The following is a 24,113-nucleotide window of genomic DNA, read 5'->3' on the forward strand; positions in this document are numbered from 1 at the left end:
GTCTTCAGAAACCTCCCCTTGTTAGCTAAGTTTGGCTGTACCTCACGCAGTTTGATTCCTCCTACACAGCTGTTTCTGTTTCAGTTAATGATTTGTGTGTCAACCTACGCACATATTGAATTGATGATCATTAGCACCGATTTGGTAGAATTGTTTAATCATACACCTGACTATATGCCTACTGTGTGCAAGTGTACCTACCAGAATTGATGCTGTTTTGAAGACAAACGGTGGTCACAACAGATATGGAGTTGATGTCAACTTCTCTTCTGTTCACTCACTTTGCATTTAGTTCATTCATAAATATAATCTATTAACATGTCTATTTTTAAACGCATTCTTACTTTACAGCATTTTTTCACACCTGGTTGGGCTGATTCAGTTCATAGTTATTCTATGTTTTTCAAGTCTAGATATAAGATTTGGTCGGCACTGAAATGTCAAAGCAGTGAAAAAGCTTCAAGGGAAAGGAATTTGGAATTTCATATATGTTTTATTATGTAGTAAAAAATGCAATCTTGTGGGGATTCGATGGCGTCTGTGATTCTAGTTGGCATGCTACGGGTGGTGTGGAGTTGTGTCATCAGAGATGTCAGCGGTCGGTGCGTCCTTCAGGTTCTGATCCTGAGGCAGTCATTAAACTGAAATAATCCTTCTGAGATGAATCATTCATGATTGAGTGTTGTAGTTCGGGTCAGATTTAGATCATGTTTTCTCTCCGTCGAATGCTAAACTTTGACATTCTGAATCAGGGGCGTGAGTTTTTAAATTACTTTAAATTATTTGTCTTTGAAAAGTTCCCGCATGGTCCTTTTCCTCCTCTCTTTATCGCCTCTCCTCATCCTCTTTTTTTCCCACCCTCTACTTCCTCCCCTCGTCTCGCTCTTCCTCTCCATCTCCTGCTTCAATCCTCCACCTCTCCCGCTTTCTCCACCCGTCGCCTCTCCTGCAGTTTCTCCTCCTCCTTCTCTCCTGATTTATCAAGCCTCTCTCCGGGATAAATGCTGTGGAGGAGTGCTGTGCCCTCTTGCCTCTTTTCTTCCCGCCCTCTGTTACCCCATCAGGGTGTATTTATGAGGTACCAGGTGCGCTGGCTATTACTCAGGGTCACTGGTGTGCACTCTTTACTGGGTAAGCAGACCGGCAGCAGGGAGGACGGCCAAGGTATGGGGTCCATCGCAGACACTAGCTCTCCTGCCCATGCCTTCCCTTTATCCATTTATACCTTTTCTTTCTCTCTGTGGGTAGTTGACAATATTCCCCAAGTCTATTCATGATATTTCCAAATAGTTCTGGTTGAATGCATTTTGTCCCTAAAAGCAATGTCCACTTGGTGTGACACAATTTTGTGATTAAACAACGAGCCAGCATTAGGGCATCAAATCCAATTTTATTTGTCACATGCTTTGTAAACAACAGGTATAGACGCACAGTGAAATACTTACTTATGGGCCCTTCCTAACAATGCAGTGAGGAAAAAATACAAAAACAATAACACGAGGAATAAATACACAATGAGCAACGGTTACTTGGCTAGTACCGAGTCGATGTTCAGGGGTATGAGGTATATATGTACATATAGGTAAGGATGAAGCGACTATGCAACAGGATAGATAATACATCAAATCAAACTTGATTTGTCACGTTGCGCCAAATACAACAACTCTAGACTTGACTGTGAAATGCTTCCTTAAAAAACCAACAGTGCAGTTCAAGAAGAAAATATTTACCAAGTAGACTACAATAAAAAGAAACACAATAAGAATAACAATAACAAGGCTATATACAGGGGGCACCGGTGCCGAGTCAGTGTGCGGGGGCACAGGCCGGTTGAGACCATCTGTACATGTAGGTGGGGGTGAAGTGACTATATTATATAGATCCTGGATGGCAGGAAGTTTGGCCCCAGTGATGTACTGGGCTGTTCGTACTACCCTCTGTAGCATCTTACGGTCAGATGCCGAGCAGTTGCCATACCAGGCGGTGATGCAACCGGTCAGGATGCTCTCGATGGTGCAGCTGTAGAACCTTTTGAGGATCTGGGGACCCACACCAAATATTTTCAGTCTCCTGAGGGGGAAAAGGTTTTGTTGTGCCCTCTTCATGACTGTCTAGACCATGATAGTTTGTTGGTGATGTGGACACCAAGGAACTCGAAACTCTCAACACGCTACACTACAGCCCTGTTGATGTTAATGGGGGCCTGTTCTGACCGTCTTTTCCTGTAGTCCAAGATCAGCTCCTTTGTCTTGCTCACATTGAGGGAGAGGTTGTTGTCCTTGCACCACACTGCCAGTTCTCTGACCTCCTCCCTACAGGCTGTTTCATCGTTGTCGCTGTTCAGTCGCTGACACACTGTTGTGTCGTCAGCAAACTTAATGATGCTTTTGGAGTTGTGTTTGGCCATGCAGTCGTGGGTGAACAAGGAATACAGGAGGGGACTAAGTACACACCAGTGAGGGGCCCCAGTGTTAAGGATCAGCGTGGCAGACATGTTGTTGCTGACTCTTACCACCTGGGGGGCAGCCCGTCAGGAAGTCCAGGATCCAGTTGCAGAGGGAGGTGTTCAGTCCCAAAGTCCTTAGCTTAATGATGAGCTTCGTGGGCACTATGGTGTTGAATGCTGATCTGTAGTCAATGAGCAGCATTCTCACATAGGTGTTCCTTTGTCCAGGTGAGAAAGGGCAGTGTGGAGTGTGATTGAGATTGCGTCATCTGTGGATCTGTTGGGGCGGTATGCGAATTGGAGTGGGTCTAGGGTGTCCAGGAGGATGCTGTTGATGTGAGCCATGGCCAGCCTTTCAAAGCACTTCATGGCTACAGACGTGAGTGCCACGGGGCGGTAATCATTTAGGCAGGTTACCTTCGCTTCCTTGGGCACAGGGACTATGGTGGTCTGCTTGAAACATGTTGGTATTACAGACTCGGTCAGGGAGAGGTTGAAAATGTCAGTGAAAATACTTGACAGTTGGTCTGCGCATGTTTGAGTACACGTCCTGGTAATCCGTCTGGACCAGCGGCTTTGTGAATGTTGACCTGTTTAAAGGTTTTGTTCACATTGGCTACCGAGAGCGTTATCACACAGTCATGCAGAACAGCTGGAGCTCTCGTGCATGCTTCAGTGTTGCTTGCCTCAAGCGAGCATAAAAGGCATTTAGCTCATCTGGTAGGGTCGCATCACTGGAAAGCTCACGTCTGGGTTTCCCTTTGTAGTCCATAATAGTTTTCAAGCCCTGCCACATCTGACAAGCGTCAGAGTCGGTGTAGTAGGATTCAATCTTAATACTGTATTGACGCTTTGCTTGTTTGATGGTTCGTCTGAGTGCATAGCGAGATTTCTTATAATTGTCCAGATTAGTCTCCCGCTCCTTGAAAGCAGCAGCTCTAGGCTTTAGCTCGATGCAGACGTTGCCTGTAATCCATGGCTTCTGGTTGGGATATGTACGTACAGTCACTGTGGGGACGACGTCATCGATGCACTTATTGATGAAGCCGATGACTGAGGGGTTGTATTCCTCAATGCCATTGGATGAATCCCGGAACATATTCCAGTCTGTGCTAGCAAAACAGTCCTGTAGTGTAGCATCCTCGTCATCTGACCACTTCCGTATTGAGCGAGTCACTGGTACTTCCTGTTTTAGTTTTTGCTTGAAAGCAGGAATCAGGAGGATAGAAGTATGGTCAGATTTGCCAAATGGAGGGCGGGGGAGAGCTTTGTATGCATCTCTGTGTGTGGAATGAAGGTGGTCTTGGATTTCTTCCCCCCTGGTTGCACATGTGACATGCTGGTAAAAATTTGGTGACACTGATTTAAGTTTGCCTGCATTAAAGTCCCTGGCCACTAGGAGTGCCACTTCTGGGTGAGCATTTTCTTCTTTGCTTATGGCCTTATGGAGTTGGTTGAGCGTGGTCTTAGTGACAGCTTTGTTTTGTGGTAGTAAGTAGCCAGCTATGAATAATACATGTGAGAACGCTCTTGGTTGATTGTGTGGTGTACAGCTTATCATAAGGTACTCTACCGAGTACGAGCAATAACTCGAGACTTCTTTAATATTAGACATCTGTTATTGACAAAAAGACACACACCCCCACCCCTCGTCTTACCAGAGGTAGCGTCTCTGTTCTGCGGGTCATGGAAAATCCCACTGGCTCTATATTGTCTGTATCTTCGTTCAGCCACGTCTCTGTGAAACATAAGATGTTACAGTTTTTAATGTCCCGTTGGTAGGTTCATCTTAATCGTAGGTCATCAATTTTATTTTCCAATGATTGCATGTTAGCAAAAAGAATGGAATGCAGTGGGAATTTCCTCGCTCGCCTCCGGATTCTCAGATGGATGCCCATTCCTCTGCCCCTTTTCCGGTGTCTTTTCTTCAAGCTGAAGGCGTGAATCTGGGCCTGTTCCAGTGAAAGCAAGATAATCCTCTTGTCGAACTTGTTCAAGGAAAAAGTTTCTTTCCAGTCCGTGGTGAGTAATCGTTTTTCTGATGTCCATAAATTATTTTCAGTTATAATAGACGGTAGCAGCAACAATAAGTTTTAAAAAATTACGCTAAAAAATAACAAAATAGCACAATTGGTTGGGCGAATGTAAAACGTCAGCCATGTTCTTCGGCGCTCTCTGTGACAATAAACAGTAATAGCAGCGTATGCGATGAGTCAAAATAGTTTGTGCAAAAATGGTCAATGCAGATTGTTAAATAGTTAACCAAATGATACCCGGACAAACTATTTAGTGGGCTTATGGCTTGGGGGTAGAAGCTGTTCAGCGTCCTGTTGGTTCCAGACTTGCTGCATTGGCACCGTTTGCTATGCGGTAGCAGAGAGAGAGAACAGTCTATGACTTGGGTGGCTGGAGTGACCATTTCTATGGCCATCCTTTGACACCGCCTAGTATTGTGGTCCTGGATGGCAGTGAGCTCGGCCCCAGTGATGCACTGGGCTGTATGCACCACCTTCTGTAGTGCCTTGTGGTCAGATGCCAAGCAGTTGCCATACCATGTGGTGGTGCAGCCAGTCAAGATGCTCTCAATGGTGCAGCTGTATAACTTTTTGAGGATCTGAAGTCCCATGAAGAATCCTTTCAGTCTCCATTGTGCTGGGGTGGGTTATCTTACAATGAGGAAGTGCAGAAGACATGGCTGGAGCAAATGGCCGAAACAGAATGTAAGCTTTATTAGAAATGGTCATGCAAATATTGAACTTCTCTGCCATTGCCATAAAAAGGGTCAGTTTCTTAGTCCTTTGAAGGTGACGCCTTTTGAATGTACAGTACCAGTCAAAAGTTTGGACACACCTACTCATTCCAGAGGTCTGCTTTATTTTGACTATTTTCTACATTGTAGAATAATAGTGAAGACATCAAAACTATGAAATAACACATATGGAATCATGTAGTAATCATTTTTTTTTTTATTTTTATTTCACCTTTATTTAACCAGGTAGGCTAGTTGAGAACAAGTTCTCATTTGCAACTGCGACCTGGCCAAGATAAAGCATAGCAGTGTGAACAGACAACACAGAGTTGCACATGGAGTAAACAATTAACAAGTCAATAACACAGTAGAAAAAATGGGAGTCTATATACAATGTGTGCAAAAGGCATGAGGAGGTAGGCGAATAATTACAATTTTGCAGATTAACACGAGTGATAAATGATCAGATGGTCATGTACAGGTAGAGATATTGGTGTGCAAAAGAGCAGAAAAATAAATAAATAAAAACAGTGTGGGGATGAGGTAGGTGAAAATGGGTGGGCTATTTACCAATAGACTATGTACAGCTGCAGCGATCGGTTAGCTGCTCAGATAGCTGACGTTTGAAGTTGGTGAGGGAGATAAAAGTCTCCAACTTCAGCGATTTTTGCAATTTGTTCCAGTCACAGGCAGCAGAGTACTGGAACGAAAGGCGGCCAAATGAGGTGTTGGCTTTAGGGATGATCAGTGAGATACACCTGCTGGAGCGCGTGCTACGGATGGGTGTTGCCATCGTGACCAGTGAACTGAGATAAGGCGGAGCTTTACCTATCATGGACTTGTAGATGACCTGGAGCCAGTGGGTCTGGCAACGAATATGTAGCGAGGGCCAGCCGACTAGAGCATACAAGTAGCAGTGGTGGGTGGTGTAAGGTGCTCTATTGACAAAACGGATGGCACTGTGATAAACTGCATCCAGTTTGCTGAGTAGAGTGTTGGAAGCAATTTTGTAGATGACATCGCCGAAGTCGAGGATCGGTAGGATAGTCAGTTTTACTAGGGTAAGCTTGGCGGCATGAGTGAAGGAGGCTTTGTTGCGGAATAGAAAGCTGACTCTTGATTTTCATTGTTAAACAACTCAAAATATATTTTATATTTGAGATACTTCAAAGTAGCCACCCTTTGCCTTGATGACAGCTTTGCATAGTCTTGGCGTTCTCTGAATCAGCTTCATGAGGTAGTCACCTGGAATGCACTTCAATTAACAGATGTGCCTTGGTAAATGTTCATTTGTGGAATTTTGTTTCTTCTTAATGCATTAGAGCCAGTCAGGTGTGTTGTGACAAGGTAGCGGTGGTATACAGAAGATAGCCCTATTTGGTAAAAGACCAAGTCCATATTATGGCAAGAACAGCTCAAATAAGCAAAGAGAAATGACAGTCCATCACTACTTTAAGACATGAAGTTCAGTCAATGCAGAAAATGTCAAGAACTTTTAACGTTTATTCAAGTGCAATTGCAAAAACCATCAAGTGATATGATGAAACTGGCTCTCATGAGGAGGGAATACCCAGATTTATCCTCTGCTGCAGAGGATGAGTTAATTAGAGTTACCAGCCAGAGGAGACTGCATAAATCAGGCCTCCATAGTCGAATTGCTGCAAAGAAACTAAAGGACACCAATAAGTAGAAGAGACTTGCTTGGGCCAAGAAACACGAGCAATGGACATTAGACCAGTGGAAATCTGTCCTTTGGTCTGATGAGTGCAAATTTGAGAGTTTTGGTTCCAACCTTTGTGTCTTTGTGAGACGCAGAGTAGGTGAACGGATTTTCTCTGCATGTGTGGTTCCCACCATGAAGCATGGAGGAGGAGGTGTTATGGTGTGGGGGTGTTTGCTGGTGACACTGTCAGGGATTTATGTAGAATTCAAGGCACACTTAACCAGCATGGCTACCACAGCATTCCACAGCAATACACCATCCCATCTTGTTTGCGCTTAGTGGGACTATCATTTGTTGTTCAACAGGACAATGACCCAACACACCTCCAGGCTGTGTAAGGGCCATTTGACCAAGAAGGAGAGTGATGGAGTGTTGCATCAGATGACCTGCCCTCAGCAATCACCCAACCTCAACCCAGTTGAGATGGTTTGGGATGAGTTGTACCGCGGAGTGAATGAAAAGCAGCCAACAAGTGCTCAGCATATGTGGGAACTCCTTCAAGACTGTTGGAAAAGCATTCCAGGTGAAACTGGTTGAAAGAATGCCAAGACTGTGCAAAGCTGTCAAGGCAATGGGTGGCTACTTTGAGGAATCTAAAATATATTTTTGGTTCCATGTTTCCATATGTGTTATTTCATAGTGTTGATGACTTCGCTATTATTCAATGTCGAAAATAGTACAAATAAATCCTGAGTAGGTATGGCCAAACTTTTTTGTTGATTATTGAAATAAATAAAAGCAATGTAAACATGTTGTTGAAATCATATAGAAGGCGTACTGTTAACAGTAAGGACCAACATTGACCATACAACCTGAGATGTCCAACAGTGTGACAGCGTTTTCCCCTTGGTGTGACATGAAGACGGTGGTTTCTCACTCTCGGCATGTGGACATTGTTCCTGCAACCTCTGGGTCTGTCTCTGTCCACTGGGAAGGCTCTAGTTATTTTACCTGACTCTAGTGATGGTGCAGGCAGATATTGGGGGCTGGCTGTGGTGCACCCATTCCTGGTTCTCACTCCCTGCATTAGACCATCCATCCCCTTTGTCCCTCCTACCAGTTTCACTCCTCCTGACCGATTGGCATACGTGATTGGAGGACCCCACATCAGCTGTGCCTCTTTTGGAGACTGTGTCTGCAATATTCTTGTCCTAAAAATTAAGTAATGCAGTCCAAATACACAAGGCCTGTACAGTGAAACTGCGAATGGCTCATTAGATCAGTTATGGTTCCTTTGATCACTCCAACGTTACTTGGATAACTATGACAATTCTAGAGCTAAGATATGCCAACTAGTGCTGAACTTCGGGGACACGCACATTTATCAGACCCAAAACCCATACGGGGTGCTCTTGGGTGACCCTTCGTGGTAGAAGTGGCGTCTTATTCGAATGTCTGCATTATCGACTTTCGTTGGTAGTTTCCTGAGAAACGGCTACTACATCCAAGGAAGGCAGCATTCACGTATATTATCCACTCCTGATTCATTGAGGTAGTGATTAAAAATATAACAATACAGGACACTTTAGAATACCTGTAATTGGAATAAGTACACTTCAAACCCTTTAATACGGATCCATTACGGATGTTTAGAACTGATGTTTAGAAGCATTTTTACAGTGGTCAGAAACTTCTGAAGGTGTCATTAATTATGTTCTGCATAATGTGTGTTGTCCATCGGTGTGACATAATGTCCTATGGGGGTGATGACAATAAATGAAATAAAAAATGTGTCTTGAACAAAAATATAGAAAATCTGACAACATTTGAAAATCGTGGTCTAGCCCCAACATCTTGGCGGTCTAGCCCCAACATCTTGGCGGTCTAGCCCCAACATCTTGGCGGTCTAGCCCCAACATCTTGGCGGTCTAGCCCCAACATCTTGGCGGTCTAGCCCCAACATCTTCACAGAGCATGAAGAATTATAATGGGCTCGAAAAATGGGCTAATATTGCACAATCCAGGTGTGTAAAGCTCTTGGAGATTTACCCAAGAAGACTAACAGCTGTAATCGCTGCCAATGGGGTTTCTAACATGTATTGACTTACATAATGGCTGTATTTGAGGTATTTCATTTATCATTTATCTAAAGAAAATGATTAAAAAAATGACACTTTGACATTACATAGTATTTTGTGTTCATTGTTGACAACAAGTTACAATTAAAGGGGTATGGATACTTTTGCAAGGGACTGTAACTCTCTCTGTGGCCTTTTATCCAACTGTCAAAGAGACAGAATGCTCCACGAGAGAATTACAGTCCACACACACACACACACACACACACACACACACACACACACACACACACACACACACACACACACACACACACACACACACACACACACACACACACACACACACACACACACACACACACACACACACACACACACACACACACACACACACACACACACACACAGCCCAGTACATGACTTTGATCCCTTTCAAAGACTACTAATGTGCTGGAGTTAAACTCAAAGCCTCCCAGTATAAGATATTAGCCCAGTCAATGGCCCGAGCATCTTTTTAAATGGCTTACAAACACAGCCCATTTGATCCCCTCTACTCAAAACTTCCTGGTTTGATGTGGATTCAACTTCAGAGGCTTTCTCTCTTTAATAACTTTTTTTTAAAGAGTTATTTTAACAGGATTATAAACTGTTGGCAGGAAACTGTGTATTTGTGGGTGGGGGGGCTTCCGGATTTAGTGTTTTATATAATAGAATACATAGTAAGGAAGCTATAGTAGGTGAAACAGTATTACAGGAGGAGGACAGCTAGGATCTGGCTAGCAAATAATACAAAAAGCCCTATTTGGCATGGCAGGGCCCTTTGCTTCGATGTAAAAGATAGCCCCATTGTTGTGTCATTTAATGTATTCTATCTGTATGTCTACAACACCACAAGTTGCTCTCGAGCCTGGTGTGTGTGTGTGTGTGTGTGTGTGTGTGTGTGTGTGTGTGTGTGTGTGTGTGTGTGTGTGTGTGTGTGTGTGTGTGTGTGTGTGTGTGTGTGTGTGTGTGTGTGTGTGTGTGTGTGTGTGTGTGTGTGTGTGCATGCGTGTGTGTGTGCATGCGTGTGGCAGTGTGCCATCTCAGCAATTAAAAGCAATTAGCTAAAGACTAACAGCTGCTACATGGAAAGAGAATGGCACTTTGGTTCCTGTGTTGTCTCTGGACAGTTTAAACGTCAGAAAGTGCTCTGCGTCTGTTTTTGTTGTTCTTACTAAACACACATTTATCATTTATTCATTCTTACCAGCCTTTCCACCGCCAATTTTTTTTCGGAAATGACATTTTCTAATTTTGTTCAGGTGAATGATTAACAACTCCTCTCCCCTATTTGACCTAGGTAGTTTGTGTGTATCAATTGATATGTAGGCTACGTTTCCCTTAAAGAAAATGTATGTAGTTCTGTCCTTGATATGTCTATTGATGTTCTGTATTTTGTCATGTTTTGTCTGGACCCCAGGAGGAGTAGCTGCTGCTTTTGTAACAGCTAATGGGGATCCTAATAAAATACCACATTGAATTACGGGCGTACATGCACGCAGGCACACCCGCCCGCACTCAGGCACACACACCCTAGATACACACAAATGTATGCACATTACTTTTAGAATGACATGGGCTAGGCCTCCCCTTGCCTGAGAAGCTCATCTGGGCACTGAGAGGTGTGTGTGCGTGTGTGTGAAGTAGAGGAGCAATGGAAGGATGAATCTTAATGAGGGAAATCAGTGGAACGTATCTGATGATGGTGACATTTCATTCCTGAAACTAAGCGAGGATAAACTTTGTATAAGGCTAAGCCCTTCCTCCTCTTCATCTCAAATTCTCCTCTCCCACTGGAGGAAAAGGGTCCACATCAGGGGATATCTTCAAATGACACGTTTTTGATATTCTAGAGAACACAGACCTTTTCCAATCAATATCCTGACAAATTCTGAATCCAGATGTCTTTTAGACATATATGATATTGGGATTACTCCGAATATCACACATGGACTTTTCCTATGGCCGGATATGAACTCATTCAATATCCTGAGATACTGCATGTGACATCCTATTTTCTCTCTTTATGTTGACCAACACTGACTGTATCCGTGTTTTCTCAGCAAATTCAAGATATGAAGCTATATTGATCCCAGATATGCTTTTCTTGGCTGATGTTCTTATCCAGACCCTGATATGCTTTTTGATATGCTGAAAACGAGGACGATTTCTGATGCATTTATGAGTTTTTAGCACATGCACAATAATTTGATAAATATGAAATCCATATTTTTATTTAATGTACAATTATTTTGGGGATTCCCTCCAGATATCATACATTGTAAGGGCAGATATTTACACATGAGATATCCTTGAGATATGTGGACATCTTGAGGCCAATGTGGACATCTTATTTTATGTCTTTTTCTTTTTACTATACACATGCTCTTGACTGAGGTCCATATTAGGATCTTGATATGCATTTTGATATAATAAATAAGGAACATTTCAGGTGCTTATTTAAGTTTTGAGGAGATCATCATTTGACAAATATTAAATACATGTCATTCGTTCAGACAGTATTTATAATTTTTCTTTTCCCTCTGGATAAAGGTGCACACAAACCCCAAGCTAAAAGCACTGGTAGCCTAGCAACAATAATCACGTATTTTGTGCTGTCGAGTTCCAACTGGCATTATTGAATTTTGGCGCCACAAATCAAATGACTGTGTAAATTAAACGCTGTGTGCTCGAATTGACAACCAGAAAAACAAAGAAGTGAGAAGTTGTTAAGAAAATACCTCGAAGAAGTTAACGCTAATTTGAGATGTTTTATTTATCTTAGTAACTGGAATCAAAAAATGTTGGTTAATTTCACCAGCAGCCAGTAGGGCTAGCTAGCTAATGTAGACTCACGTAAACTCATACATCGCCTTGGTCCGTACAATTGCCCTTATTTTAGCGCCCCAAAACGTAATACTTCCAGATCAACTGTAATGTCAATACCATTGTAAAGCACAATTTCTCCCCTTTCCAACATAATCAATTACATGACCTAAACGCTGCCCGTTTCTGCATAATTCAAGCAGGCAATGAGCCCCGTCGGGTCATTTTAAAAATGGCGGGTGGGGAAGCGAAACTAATGCGTGATAGTGAGGAGAGATGTTGTTTGGGAAAATTGCTTTTTTTCACTCGATCTGTCACACTTATCACCTTATCGCCTCTAAAATGTAAATAAAACACTATAAAGATACATATAATGTGTCATTACATACCTATTTGAAGGTTTGTGTCGAATTTGAATGGGGTTTTTAGGGCGGTGCTAAAGTGATCTTAGAAGTAAACAGCGGCTTTGAGAATGATGATCGCATGCGGTGATGACGCAAAAAAATTACTAGGTACCCCCCTTACCCCCGTCACTGTCCATTTCCTGTTTTTAAAGGATGAGAGAAGTGCTATACCTGGTGGAGAGAGATTGTAAAACAGAAATAGTTACTTTATGCTGCTGTACGTTACGACATGAAACGTCAAGATGTAACGGAGGGTCAGTTTTTTAAACTTTTCTCCACTACTATACAGCCATAACCATGACGATCAACGCTTGAATAGAAACCTAGTTCACACCCCCGATTTTGAAGTCAACACAGTCGCTACAGTCACATTAGTTTTCTTTGAAGCCTCGTTTGAATGTTGCGGTTGCACACATTTGTACGGAATGGGGTGAGTTTACGTTAGCTAGATTTATGCGCTGACAATTTGGAGTAGATCACAGACCAACTACCACGATGGGTCTGGAGTGCAAGAGGCCGCTGCTGACAACTCAATCTGCACCCATCGTCCATAACAAACATGGCAAGCAGGGGTATTGCAGTGGTGCAACTTTTATTTTCTGTTAAATAAATAAAAATAATTTTTAGCAAAGATTGGCTTACGTTTGCATCTTTAGAGAAAACATGTTGTGATTGGAGCTCTGGATTTGCTATGCTGCATTTAAAAAAACTGAAATAGCAGATGTGCTTTGGAAATAGCAACCTTGATTAAATATTACGATGTTTGCCTTTCCAAATCTTGTGCCTACCACTGAATATAGTGCAAATGTATGCTCAGATATATCACCTTCATGTGAAGAAGCACAATGATTTTCAGCACCTGAATAGGTCAAATTATTTGGGTGCTGGACATTTTATGAGTAGGCTTTAGCCCATTTTTGATCAGACATACGAGGATGAGTACATATCGTCTAAGGTTAGCTTTTTAATTTAGTTTTTTTATACGGATACTTAAATGAACAGGTAATGACTACAGATATGATACTTTTCAGAAAATATTTGGATTCGTTCATGCCTAAGTATAAAGGCTTAGATATGTCAGCATGTTGATACTTCTCCTTTCCAGCGTTAGAATATTCTAGGTGCACGAGCATCAGGTGTGTGTCTTATATGGACTCATATGGTAGGAGGGAGATTTCTGAGGTCCGGATTGGATGCATACTGTATAGAAACTGTCCCATTACGGAGAATATTTTAGCTCTGTATATGAAATGAAGGACATGGGTATCTGGAGCATGTCTGTTCATTTTATCTAAGAAAATATTAGATATCTGGAAACATCTACAGTGCATTTGGAAAGTATTCAGACCAAATGTCTTATATTTGAGATTCTTCAAAGTAGCCACCCTTTGCCTTTATGACAGCTTTGCGCAGTCTTGGCATTCTCTCAACCAGCTTTATGAGGTTGTCACCTGGAATGCATTTCAATTAACAGGTGTGCCATGTTAAAAGTTAATTTGTAGAATTCCTTTCTTCCTTAATGTGTTTGAGGTATAGGTGGTATACAGAAGATAGCCCTATATGGTAAAAGACCAAGTCCATATTATGGCAAGAACAGCTCAAATAAGCAAAGAGAAATGACAGTCCATCATTACTTTAAGACATGAAGGTCTGTCAGTAAGAGACATTTCAAGAACTGAAAGTTTCTTGAAGCACAGTAGCAAAAACCATCAAGCCCTATGATGAAACTGTCTCTCATGAGGACCGCCACAGGAAAGGAAGACCCAGAGTTATCTCTGCTGCAGAGGATACGTTCATTAGAGTTAACTGTCTCTCATGAGGACCGCCACAGGAAAGGAAGACCCAGAGTTATCTCTGCTGCAGAGGATACGTTCATTAGAGTTAACTGTCTCTCATGAGGACCGCCACAGGAAAGAAAGACTCAGAGTTATCTCTGCTACAGAGGATATGTTCATTAGAGTTAACTGTCTCTCATGAGGACCGCCACAGGAAAGGAAGACCCAGAGTTATCTCTGCTGCAGAGGATACGTTCATTAGAGTTAACTGTCTCTCATGAGGACCGCTACAGGAAAGGAAGACTCAGAGTTACCTCTGCTGCAGAGGATATGTTCATTACAGTTACCAGCCTCAGATATTGCAGCCCAAATACATGCTTCACAGAGTTCAAGTAACAGACACATCTCAACATCAACTGTTCAGAGGAGACTGCGTGAATCAGGACTTCATGGTCGAAAATCCTCAAAAGAAACCACTACTAAAAGACATCAATAATAATAAGAAGAAACTTGCTTGGGCCAAGAAATACGAGCATGGACATTAGACCAGTGGAAATCTGTCCTTTCGTCCTTCTGTTCCAACTCCCGTGTTTTTGTGAGATGCAGAGTAGGTGAACGGACGATCTCCGCATGTGTGGTTCCCACCATGAAGCATGGAGGAGGAGGTGTGATGATGTGGGGTGCTTTGCTGGTGACACTACCTGTGATTTATTTAGAATTCAAGCCACACATAACCAGCCTGGCTACCACAGCATTCTACAGTGATACGTCATCCCATCTGGTTTGGGCTTACTGGGACTATTATTTGTTTTTCTACAGGATAATGACCCAAGACACACCTCCAAGAAGGAGAGTGATGTATCAGATGACCTGGCCTCCACATTCACCTGACCTCAACCCAATTGAGATGGTTTGGGTTGAGTTGGACCGCAGAGTGAAGGATAAGCAGCCAACAAGTTCTCAGCATATGTGGAAACTCTTTCAAGACTGTTGGAAAAGCATTCCAGTTGAAGCTGGTTGAGAGAATGCCAAGAGTGTGCAAAGCTGTCATCAAGATAAAGGGTGGCTACTTTGAAGAATCTCTCTTTTTTTGGTCAGGTCTAAAAACCTATTTTCACTTTGTCATTATGGAGTATTGTATATAGATTTATGATGATAAAACATTTGTCATCCATTTTTGTCATGCGGGTGATAGAGGACCCAAAAGCGACTTAACAGAAACAGAGTTTATTCAAATCCAAACAGGGAATAACAGAAATCCTCTAATCTGTAGAGGGGGAATAACTAGAGAAGCGGCCACAGACTGTAGGTCGCTTCGGGTAGGCGCAGGCCGTAGTTGATAGAGCCACCTGCTCACACGCAGCATCTGATGAAGGCAAAAAACACGACAGGACAGGGCGAAACACAATCACAGCATGGTGAATACAAAACAAGGAACCGACGGGACAGGAACGGAACACAAAGGAATAAATAGGGACTCTAATCAGGGAAAGGATCGGGAACAGGTGTGGGAAGACTAAATGATGATTAGGGGAATAGGAACAGCTGGGAGCAGGAACGGAACGATAGAGAGAAGAGAGAGCGAGAGAGTGAGAGGGGAAGGGGGAGAGAGAGGGATAGAAAGAGGGAACGAACCTAATAAGACCAGCAGGGAGAAACGAACAGAAGGAAAAGCAAAATGACAAGATGATATAAGACAAAACATGACAGTACCCCCACTCACCGAGCGCCTCCTGGCGCTCTCGAGGAGGAACACTGGCGGCAACGGAGGAAATCATAGATCAAACGGTCCAGCACGTCCCGAGAAAGAACCCAACTCCTCTCCTCAGGACCGTAACGAAAAACGATAAAAAGGGAAACTAGGGTACTACTCTAAAAAAAAATGAGAACTAGGGACAGACTGAGACACAGCAAGGGCAGGAACAAGAACAGGAGAGATGCGATGGCAGGGAACAGACTGAGACCCAGCAAGACCAGGAGCAGAAGCAGAAAAAAATTACCAGACTTCTTCTGCGCGCAGTCTGAACACGCAGCCACGAAACGGCGCGTGTCACGCTCCTGAGTCGGCCACCAAAAGCGCTGGCGAATAGACGCAAGAGTGCCTCGAACACCGGGATGACCAGCTAACTTGGCAGAGTGAGCCCACTGAAGAACAGCCAGACGAGTGGAAACAGGAACGAAAAGGAGGTTACTAGGACAAGCGCGCGGCGATGCAGTGTGCGTGAGTGCTTGCTTAACCTGTCTTTCAATTCCCCAGACTGTCAACCCGACAACACGCCCATAAGGAAGAATCCCCTCGAGATCAGTAGAAGCCACAGAAGAACTAAACAGACGGGATAAGGCATCAGGCTTGGTGTTCTTGCTACCCGGACGGTAAGAAATCACAAACTCGAAACGAGCGAAAAACAACGCCCAACGAGCTTGACGGGCATTAAGTCGTTTGGCAGAACGGATGTACTCAAGGTTCTTATGGTCTGTCCAAACGACAAAAGGAACGGTCGCCCCCTCCAACCACTGTCGCCATTCGCCTAGGGCTATTACCCACATCATAGTTGCGCTCAGATGGCGACAGGCGATGAGAAAATAAGCGCAAGGATGAACCTTATCGTCAGACTGGAAGCGCTGGGATAGAATGGCTCCCACGCCTACCTCTGAAGCTCAACCTCGACAATGAATTGTCTAGTGACGTCAGGAGTAACGAGGATAGGAGCGGACGTAAAACGTTCTTTTAGAAGATCAAAAGCTCCTGGGCGGAACCGGACCACTTAAAACACGTCTTGACAGAAGTAAGAGCTGTGAGAGGGGCAGCAACTTGACCGAAATTACGAATGAAACGCCGATAGAAATTAGCGAAACCTAAAAAGCGCTGCAACTCGACACGTGACCTTGGAACGGGCCAATCACTGACAGCTTGGACCTTAGCGGAATCCATCTGAATGCCTTCAGCGGAAATAACGGAACCGAGAAAAGTAACGGAGGAGACATGAAAAGAGCACTTCTCAGCCTTTACGTAGAGACAATTCTCTAAAAGGCGCTGTAGAACACGTCGAACGTGCTGAACATGAATCTCGAGTGACGGAGAAAAAATCAGGATATCGTCAAGATAGACAAAAACAAAAATGTTCAGCATGTCTCTCAGAACATCATTAACTAATGCCTGAAAAACAGCTGGCGCATTGGCGAACCGAACGGCAGAACCCGGTACTCAAAATGCCCTAACGGAGTGTTAAACGCCGTTTTCCACTCGTCCCCCTCTCTGATGCGCACGAGATGGTAAGCGTTACGAAGGTCCAACTTAGTAAAGCACCTGGCTCCCTGCAGAATCTCGAAGGCTGATGACATAAGGGGAAGCGGATAACGATTCTTAGCCGTTATGTCATTCAGCCCTCGATAATCCACGCAGGGGCGCAGAGTACCGTCCTTCTTCTTAACAAAAAAGAACCCCGCCCCGGCCGGAGAAGAAGAAGGCACTATGGTACCGGCGTCAAGAGACACAGACAAATAATCCTCGAGAGCCTTACGTTCGGGAGCCGACAGAGAGTATAGTCTACCTCGAGGGGGAGTGGTCCCCGGAAGGAGATCAATACTACAATCATACGACCGGTGAGGAGGAAGGGAGTTGGCTCGGGACCGACTGAAGACCGTGCGCAGATCATGATATTCCTCCGGCACTCCTGTCAAATCGCCAGGTTCCTCCTGAGAAGTAGGGACAGAAGAAACAGGAGGGATGGCAGACATTAAACACTTCACATGACAAGAAACGTTCCAGGATAGGATAGAATTACTAGACCAATTAATAGAAGGATTATGACATACTAGCCAGGGATGACCCAAAACAACAGGAGTAAACGGTGAACGGAAAATCAAAAAAGAAATAGTCTCACTGTGGTTACCAGATACTGTGAGAGTTAAAGGTAGTGTCTCAAATTTGATACTGGGAAGATGACTACCATCTAAGGCAAACATGGGCGTAGGCTTGTCTAACGGTCTGAAAGGAATGTTATGTTTCCGAACCCATGCTTCGTCCATGAAACAACCCTCAGCCCCAGAGTCAATCAAGGCACTGCATGTAGCACCCGAACCGGTCCAGCGTAGATGGACCGACATAGTAGTACAAGATCTAGATGAAGAGACCAGAGTAGTAGCGCTCACCAGTAGCCCTCCGCTTACTGATGGGCTCTGGCCTCTTACTGGACATGAATTAACAAAATGTCCAGCAACTCCGCAATAGAGGCACAGGCGGTTGGTGATCCTCCGTTCCCTCTCCTTAGTCGAGATGCGAATCCCTCCCAGCTGCATGGGCTCAGTCTCAAAGCCAGAGGAGGGAGATGGTTGCGATGCGGAGCAGGGAAACACAGTTGATGCGAGCTCTCTTCCACGAGCCCGGTGACGAAGATCTACCCGTCGTTCTATGCGGATGGCGAGAGCAATCAAAGAGTCCACATCTGAAGGAACCTCCCGGGAGAGAATCTCATCCTTAACCACTGCGTGGAGTCCCTCCAGAAAACGAGCGAGCAGCGCCGGCTCGTTCCACTCACTAGAGGCAGCAAGAGTGCGAAACTCAATAGAATAATCCGTTATGGACCGTTCACCTTGGCATAAGGAAGCCAGGGCCCTAGAAGCCTCCCTACCAAAAACTGAACGGTCAAAAACCCGAATCATCTCCTCTTTAAAGTTCTGGAACTTGTTAGAGCAATCAGCCCTTGCCTCCCAGATAGCTGTGCCCCATTCTCGAGCCCGGCCAGTAAGGAGTGAAATGACGTAAGCAACCCGAGCTCTCTCTCTAGAGTATGTGTTGGGTTGGAGAGAGAACACAATCTCACACTGCGTGAGAAAGGAGCGGCACTCAGTGGGCTGCCCGGAGTAGCAAGGTGGGTTATTAACCCTAGGTTCTGGAGGCTCGGCAGGCCAGGAAGTAACAGGTGGCACGAGACGTAGACTCTGGAACTGTCCGGAGAGGTCGGAAACCTGAGCGGCCAGGTTCTCCACGGCATGGCGAGCAGCAGACAATTCCTGCTCGTGTCTGCCGAGCATGGCTCCTTGGATCTCGACGGCAGTGTAACGAGCGTCTGAAGTCGCTGGGTCCATTCCTTGGTCGGTTCCTTCTGTCATGCGGGTGATAGAGGACCCAAAAGCGACTTAACAGAAACAGAGTTTATTCAAATCCAAACAGGGAATAACAGAAATCCTCTAATCTGTAGAGGGGGAATAACTAGAGAAGCGGCCACAGACTGTAGGTCGCTTCGGGTAGGCGCAGGCCGTAGTTGATAGAGCCACCTGCTCACACGCAGCATTTGATGAAGGCAAAAAACACGACAGGACAGGGCGAAACACAATCACAGCATGGTGAATACAAAACAAGGAACCGACGGGACAGGAACGGAACACAAAGGAATAAATAGGGACTCTAATCAGGGGAAAGGATCGGGAACAGGTGTGGGAAGACTAAATGATGATTAGGGGAATAGGAACAGCTGGGAGCAGGAACGGAACGATAGAGAGAAGAGAGAGCGAGAGAGTGAGAGGGGGAGGGGGAGAGAGAGGGATAGAAAGAGGGAACGAACCTAATAAGACCAGCAGGGAGAAACGAACAGAAGGAAAAGCAAAATGACAAGATGATATAAGACAAAACATGACAATTTTAGAATAAGGCTGTATTGAAGGGGTCTGAATTGAAGGGGTCTGACTACTTTCCAAATGCATAAAGATATCCCCTGATAATGGCCCTTTTCACCCAGTGTCCTCTCTTCTCTCCTCTACTCAGTGGATAGCTTACACAACAACCAGCCCTCAGACAAGAATACGCAATTTAATCTGTGATCTGCTTACACACCCGGAAACACACAGCTCGCTTCAGGAGGTGAAGGGAAGAGGAGATGAGAAGATCGGACTATGGGAGAAGGGGATGAGGAAGAAGGGGGGTTGATGCTGCTTAGTCAGCAGGAAGGAAAAGTGGAAAGTAGTCCTCAAATTAGCTGACACGTCTAGCCCTGAAGAAAATAAGAAAAAGAGAAAGTGTCTTGGTGGTTTATTGCAAAAGGAATGCCTTCTGCATGCTGTTTCAAACAGGAGAAAAGTTAGTCTACATTAAGAAATAAAACAGATGGATTTCCCAAACAAATCACAAAAGAGAACAGCGGGCGACGGGCGTGTGTGTGTGTGTGTGTTTGTTTTCCGGCCGACCAGGTGGGATGCTTTTAAGCAGGGCCTGGCATGGAGTCAGTGACTCTTTAACACAAGTCCTGTTCAGTGCTCTACTCCTGCTAAGGCTTAATATGATCACTTAGCCCAGAGGGTCCTGGGATATACACTAAACTGTAGACTGTTGGAGTTAAAGTAAAGGCTGTTTGGCCTGCCTACCACACTAGGGCTATTTGAGTTAATGGAGAGCCGTGTGTGTGTGTGTGTGTGTGTGTGTGTGTGTGTGTGTGTGTGTGTGTGTGTGTGTGTGTGTGTGTGTGTGTGTGTGTGTGTGTGTGTGTGTGTGTGTGTGTGTGTGTGTGTGTGTGTGTGTGTGTGTGTGTGTGTGTGTGTGCGTGTGCGTGTGCGTGTGCGTGTGTGTGTGTGTGTGTGTGTGTGTGTGTGTGTGTGTGTGTGTGTGTGTGTGTGTGTGTGCGCGCAACAGGGGACTGTGCCTGTGGAGGTAAACTGGACTTTATGTGAAGTGAATATGCATTTCTTCTGCTTGCCCACCCACCACCAGGGGTCCACTCCTGCTACTCTCACTGGTCCAGTCAAACTCAATCCAAGGGCCCAAACTGTGGCTCTCCACTGGTACCATAGCAGTAGTACTACTAGTCTATTCACCTTATCAACAAACTTCCCTGTGTACAGTGTATCATGTTATGCTATGTATGGTCCATTTTGACATAGGAGATATGCAGCATTTAGCGATTGTCTTTCATTTAGGACCATCTTGTTCTGGGTTTTTGTGCAGCTGCTGGCTTTAAAGCCTGTGGTTGGTGTGATGAGAGCTGAGAGACTATGAACTGGGACGATGAGCTTAACAGGGTGGTAAAGGTCACCTTGAGAGCCCCCACCCCCTCCTCGCCATCCCCATCAGATGGGATAGTGCCACTACCTCCCTACCCTGGCACCACCAGCCCCACCTGTCATCCCAGCCCTATCTCGGTGACCTGTAGCTGGCCTGCTATTTTCACACCAAAGGGCTAATGGGGCAAAATGACCATGGCTCTGTCTCAAATTGAACCCTATTTCCTATATAGTGCCTTATGGGCACTGGTCAAAAGTAGTGCACTATATACTGGAGGGAATAGGGTGCCATTTGGGATGCCGCCCATAGATTCCCCAGGGGGAAATGGACAGAAGGACCGGAGAGGTATACTCAGCCAGACCCTGTCGCCATGCTGCAATGCCACCTAGATTACAACTATTAAATGTTATTTGGACAGAAAATAAAGCTTTTAGGGGCGAGTGTAAAGGTTTTTTTAATGTAGGCATTTATAGTCTGCCTGTGATGATGTATGAGTTTGGTCCTGAGTGCCCATAGTTTCAGTGCTGCTGCTGTTGTCCCTCTAATAGAGCTCATTATTTATTCTAAGTCTTTGAGAGTAATTTTCTCTTGCGCTTCCCAAAGAACAAAGGAAAGATATGAGGTATGGATTTTCTTTGTCATTTCATTGATGCCTTAAAAAAAAAGTGGTTCTCAAACAAAAACAGACAAACTCAGAAATATATATTTTTAAAATATATTTAGGCATGTTGTTTTTGCTTAAAGAGCAGGGGAATAGACTTTGACCCACAAAGGCTGTTTGAGTTGTAAGTTGGTTTATTTATTCAGTATTGATGCCTTCTAACCACCATTTCCCCTCTCTTTCTTACCCGTACAGCTGGCTGTACCTTTGATGAAGACTCTGACCCTGGACTGTGTGAGTACAAGCAGGGACAGGAGGACGACTTTGACTGGCAGCTGATGAGGACATACAACTGGCCACACAGCACCGCAGACCTGCTACGAGGTACATCTCAACACGGTTCCAATGTGGTTTATAACCCTAGGTCTTCATCTTCATCTAATGAACATAATTTCTGATGTACATTTCAGCAAAGGGTCCCAAAAACTCTATCCCATTGTCCAAATTCACACTTCACATAACTTTGGAATTGAGCCTAAGTTAGTATGCTAGCTAGGTTTTGAAACGACAGGAGGTAGGTGGAACGTTAATTGGGGAGGATGGGCTCATTGTAATGGCTGGAATGGATGAAATGGTTTTCATGTGTTTGATACCGTTCCATTCACTCCATTCCAATCAATATAATGAGCCTTCCTCCCCTCAGCAGCCTGCTGTGTATGAAACAGAAGGGGAGTAAAACAGGCCCAGCATTTCCATTAGCTCAGAGTCTGTTTCCATCATCCCCATACCGCCAGGTGGTCTCTCTGCATGTGCTCTATCACTGTTTTTCTAGGTAGGTAAGTTAGTCATGCTCCAGCAGGGGGCCAAGCCTCGTTCCACGCACGCACGCACGCACGCACGCACGCACGCACGCACGCACGCACGCACGCACCCCCCCCACACACACACACACACACACACACACACACACACACACACACACACACACACACACACACACACACACACACACACACACACACACACACACACACACACACACACACACACACACTTTATTATCTTGTGGGGCCCAATCAATTGATTCCCATTCAAAATCCTATTTTCCCTAACCCTAATTGTAACCCTAAATCTAACCCCTAACCCTAAAACACCCTTTTTCCAAACACACACACACACACACTCTGGGAACCCAAGCCTTATTCCGTGCCCATATTTGCTGCACACACACATACAACCTGCATGTTTATTTAAAGCTTCATGCCACCATTGAGGGAAATGGTGTGTGAGCTTCTCCAAGCCTCAGAGAAACTGTCCATGTGCGGGCGCCGCATGTAATGACGGGATATTCACTAGCACAGGTGAACTGTGACTGCTATTCATGTGTGTGTGTGTGTGTGTGTGTGTGTGTGTGTGTGTGTGTGTGTGTGTGTGTGTGTGTGTGTGTGTGTGTGTGTGTGTGTGTGTGTGTGTGTGTGTGTGTGTGTGTGTGTGTGTGTGTGTGTGTGTAGGAAAAGGGCCCTGCAGAGTATCCGGATTCTGCATAATGCATCTGCTGTGTTATCAAACACTTGTTCCGCTGTTCTGGGCACACACACACACATCTCTCCGCTCCGGAGGCAAAATGGGGTTAGTTAATGAACTTCCTCCCTGGGATTGGCTGATTGGCCATGGGTCACTGCTGATTGGGTCACACTGCTGATTATACTTCCTGGTGTTCCTCAGGGGCCAGTAGCAGAAACCTTTTTAGCTTCCCTTTCCCCCAAATTGTTTTATCTTTCATCTGTTAGAGGTCTTCAGATGGGGTACATGTGGGATTGAAGTGGAGTGTGTGCGTGTGTGTCTTTAAAACGTTGAAGTGGACTGCTTCAGTCATGTCTTTATTCATCATCACAGACACTCCCTCTCGGGGATGAGGAATAAAGACTATATGAAATGCACTACTCTGTTGAGGGTTTTCCATGCTAAGTACCTATTGTTTGGACTACTTGAGGCAGTAGCTTACAAACTCTCAGCACACAGGCTAAAATCACTTCATGAACAGACAACCTTTTAGACAATTATTCAAGCTGCTTTGTGAGAGTGAATGTATTTATACATTTTCTGTGTGTAACAGTTGGCATCCATTTCAATGTCAACTTGAACTTGACAATCAATGCACGTCACTCAAAAATCCACGTACGTCCTCCATTACGGCCATTTCCTGGCGTTACTCACAAGCCCACAAAATGATCAAGTGATGTTTTCTCTGTGAGAAAAGTCAATCCCAATCCTGGTTGTTATATTTCACGAAAATATCTTAGTGTTTCTCTTGAAACACATCAACATAAAACCAAGGGACCATGTTGATGCTTCATGCACCATTCCGCCGCATAAACAATCTATAGACTTACCCATTGGGTAAGCACGTCTCTAACCCAATAACTTTCTAAGGGTTCCTCCAGAGCTGCTAAAGAGACTCTTATTGAGACAACAGCTTAGTTTATCTATCGGACACCGCAGCAGATCAATGATATAGATCACAGACCCAGAGAC

General features: G+C 44.6%; 1 protein-coding gene across 14 annotated transcripts in view; it reads left to right on the top strand.

Annotated features, from left to right (window-relative positions):
• LOC124043374 (receptor-type tyrosine-protein phosphatase U-like) overlaps positions 1 to 24,113 on the top strand; it is a 323,408-nt gene that overhangs the window by 90,543 nt on the left and 208,752 nt on the right. For all 14 annotated transcript variants that reach the window (XM_046361930.1, XM_046361939.1, XM_046361932.1 and 11 more), the window contains exon 2: positions 21,834 to 21,962. In XM_046361930.1, coding sequence (XP_046217886.1) covers positions 21,834 to 21,962 — 129 coding nt within the window. The remainder of the gene's footprint in view (positions 1 to 21,833; positions 21,963 to 24,113) is intronic.

Source organism: Oncorhynchus gorbuscha, linkage group LG09 (genome assembly GCF_021184085.1).
Source record: "Oncorhynchus gorbuscha isolate QuinsamMale2020 ecotype Even-year linkage group LG09, OgorEven_v1.0, whole genome shotgun sequence".
NCBI classification, from domain to species: Eukaryota; Metazoa; Chordata; class Actinopteri; order Salmoniformes; family Salmonidae; genus Oncorhynchus; species Oncorhynchus gorbuscha.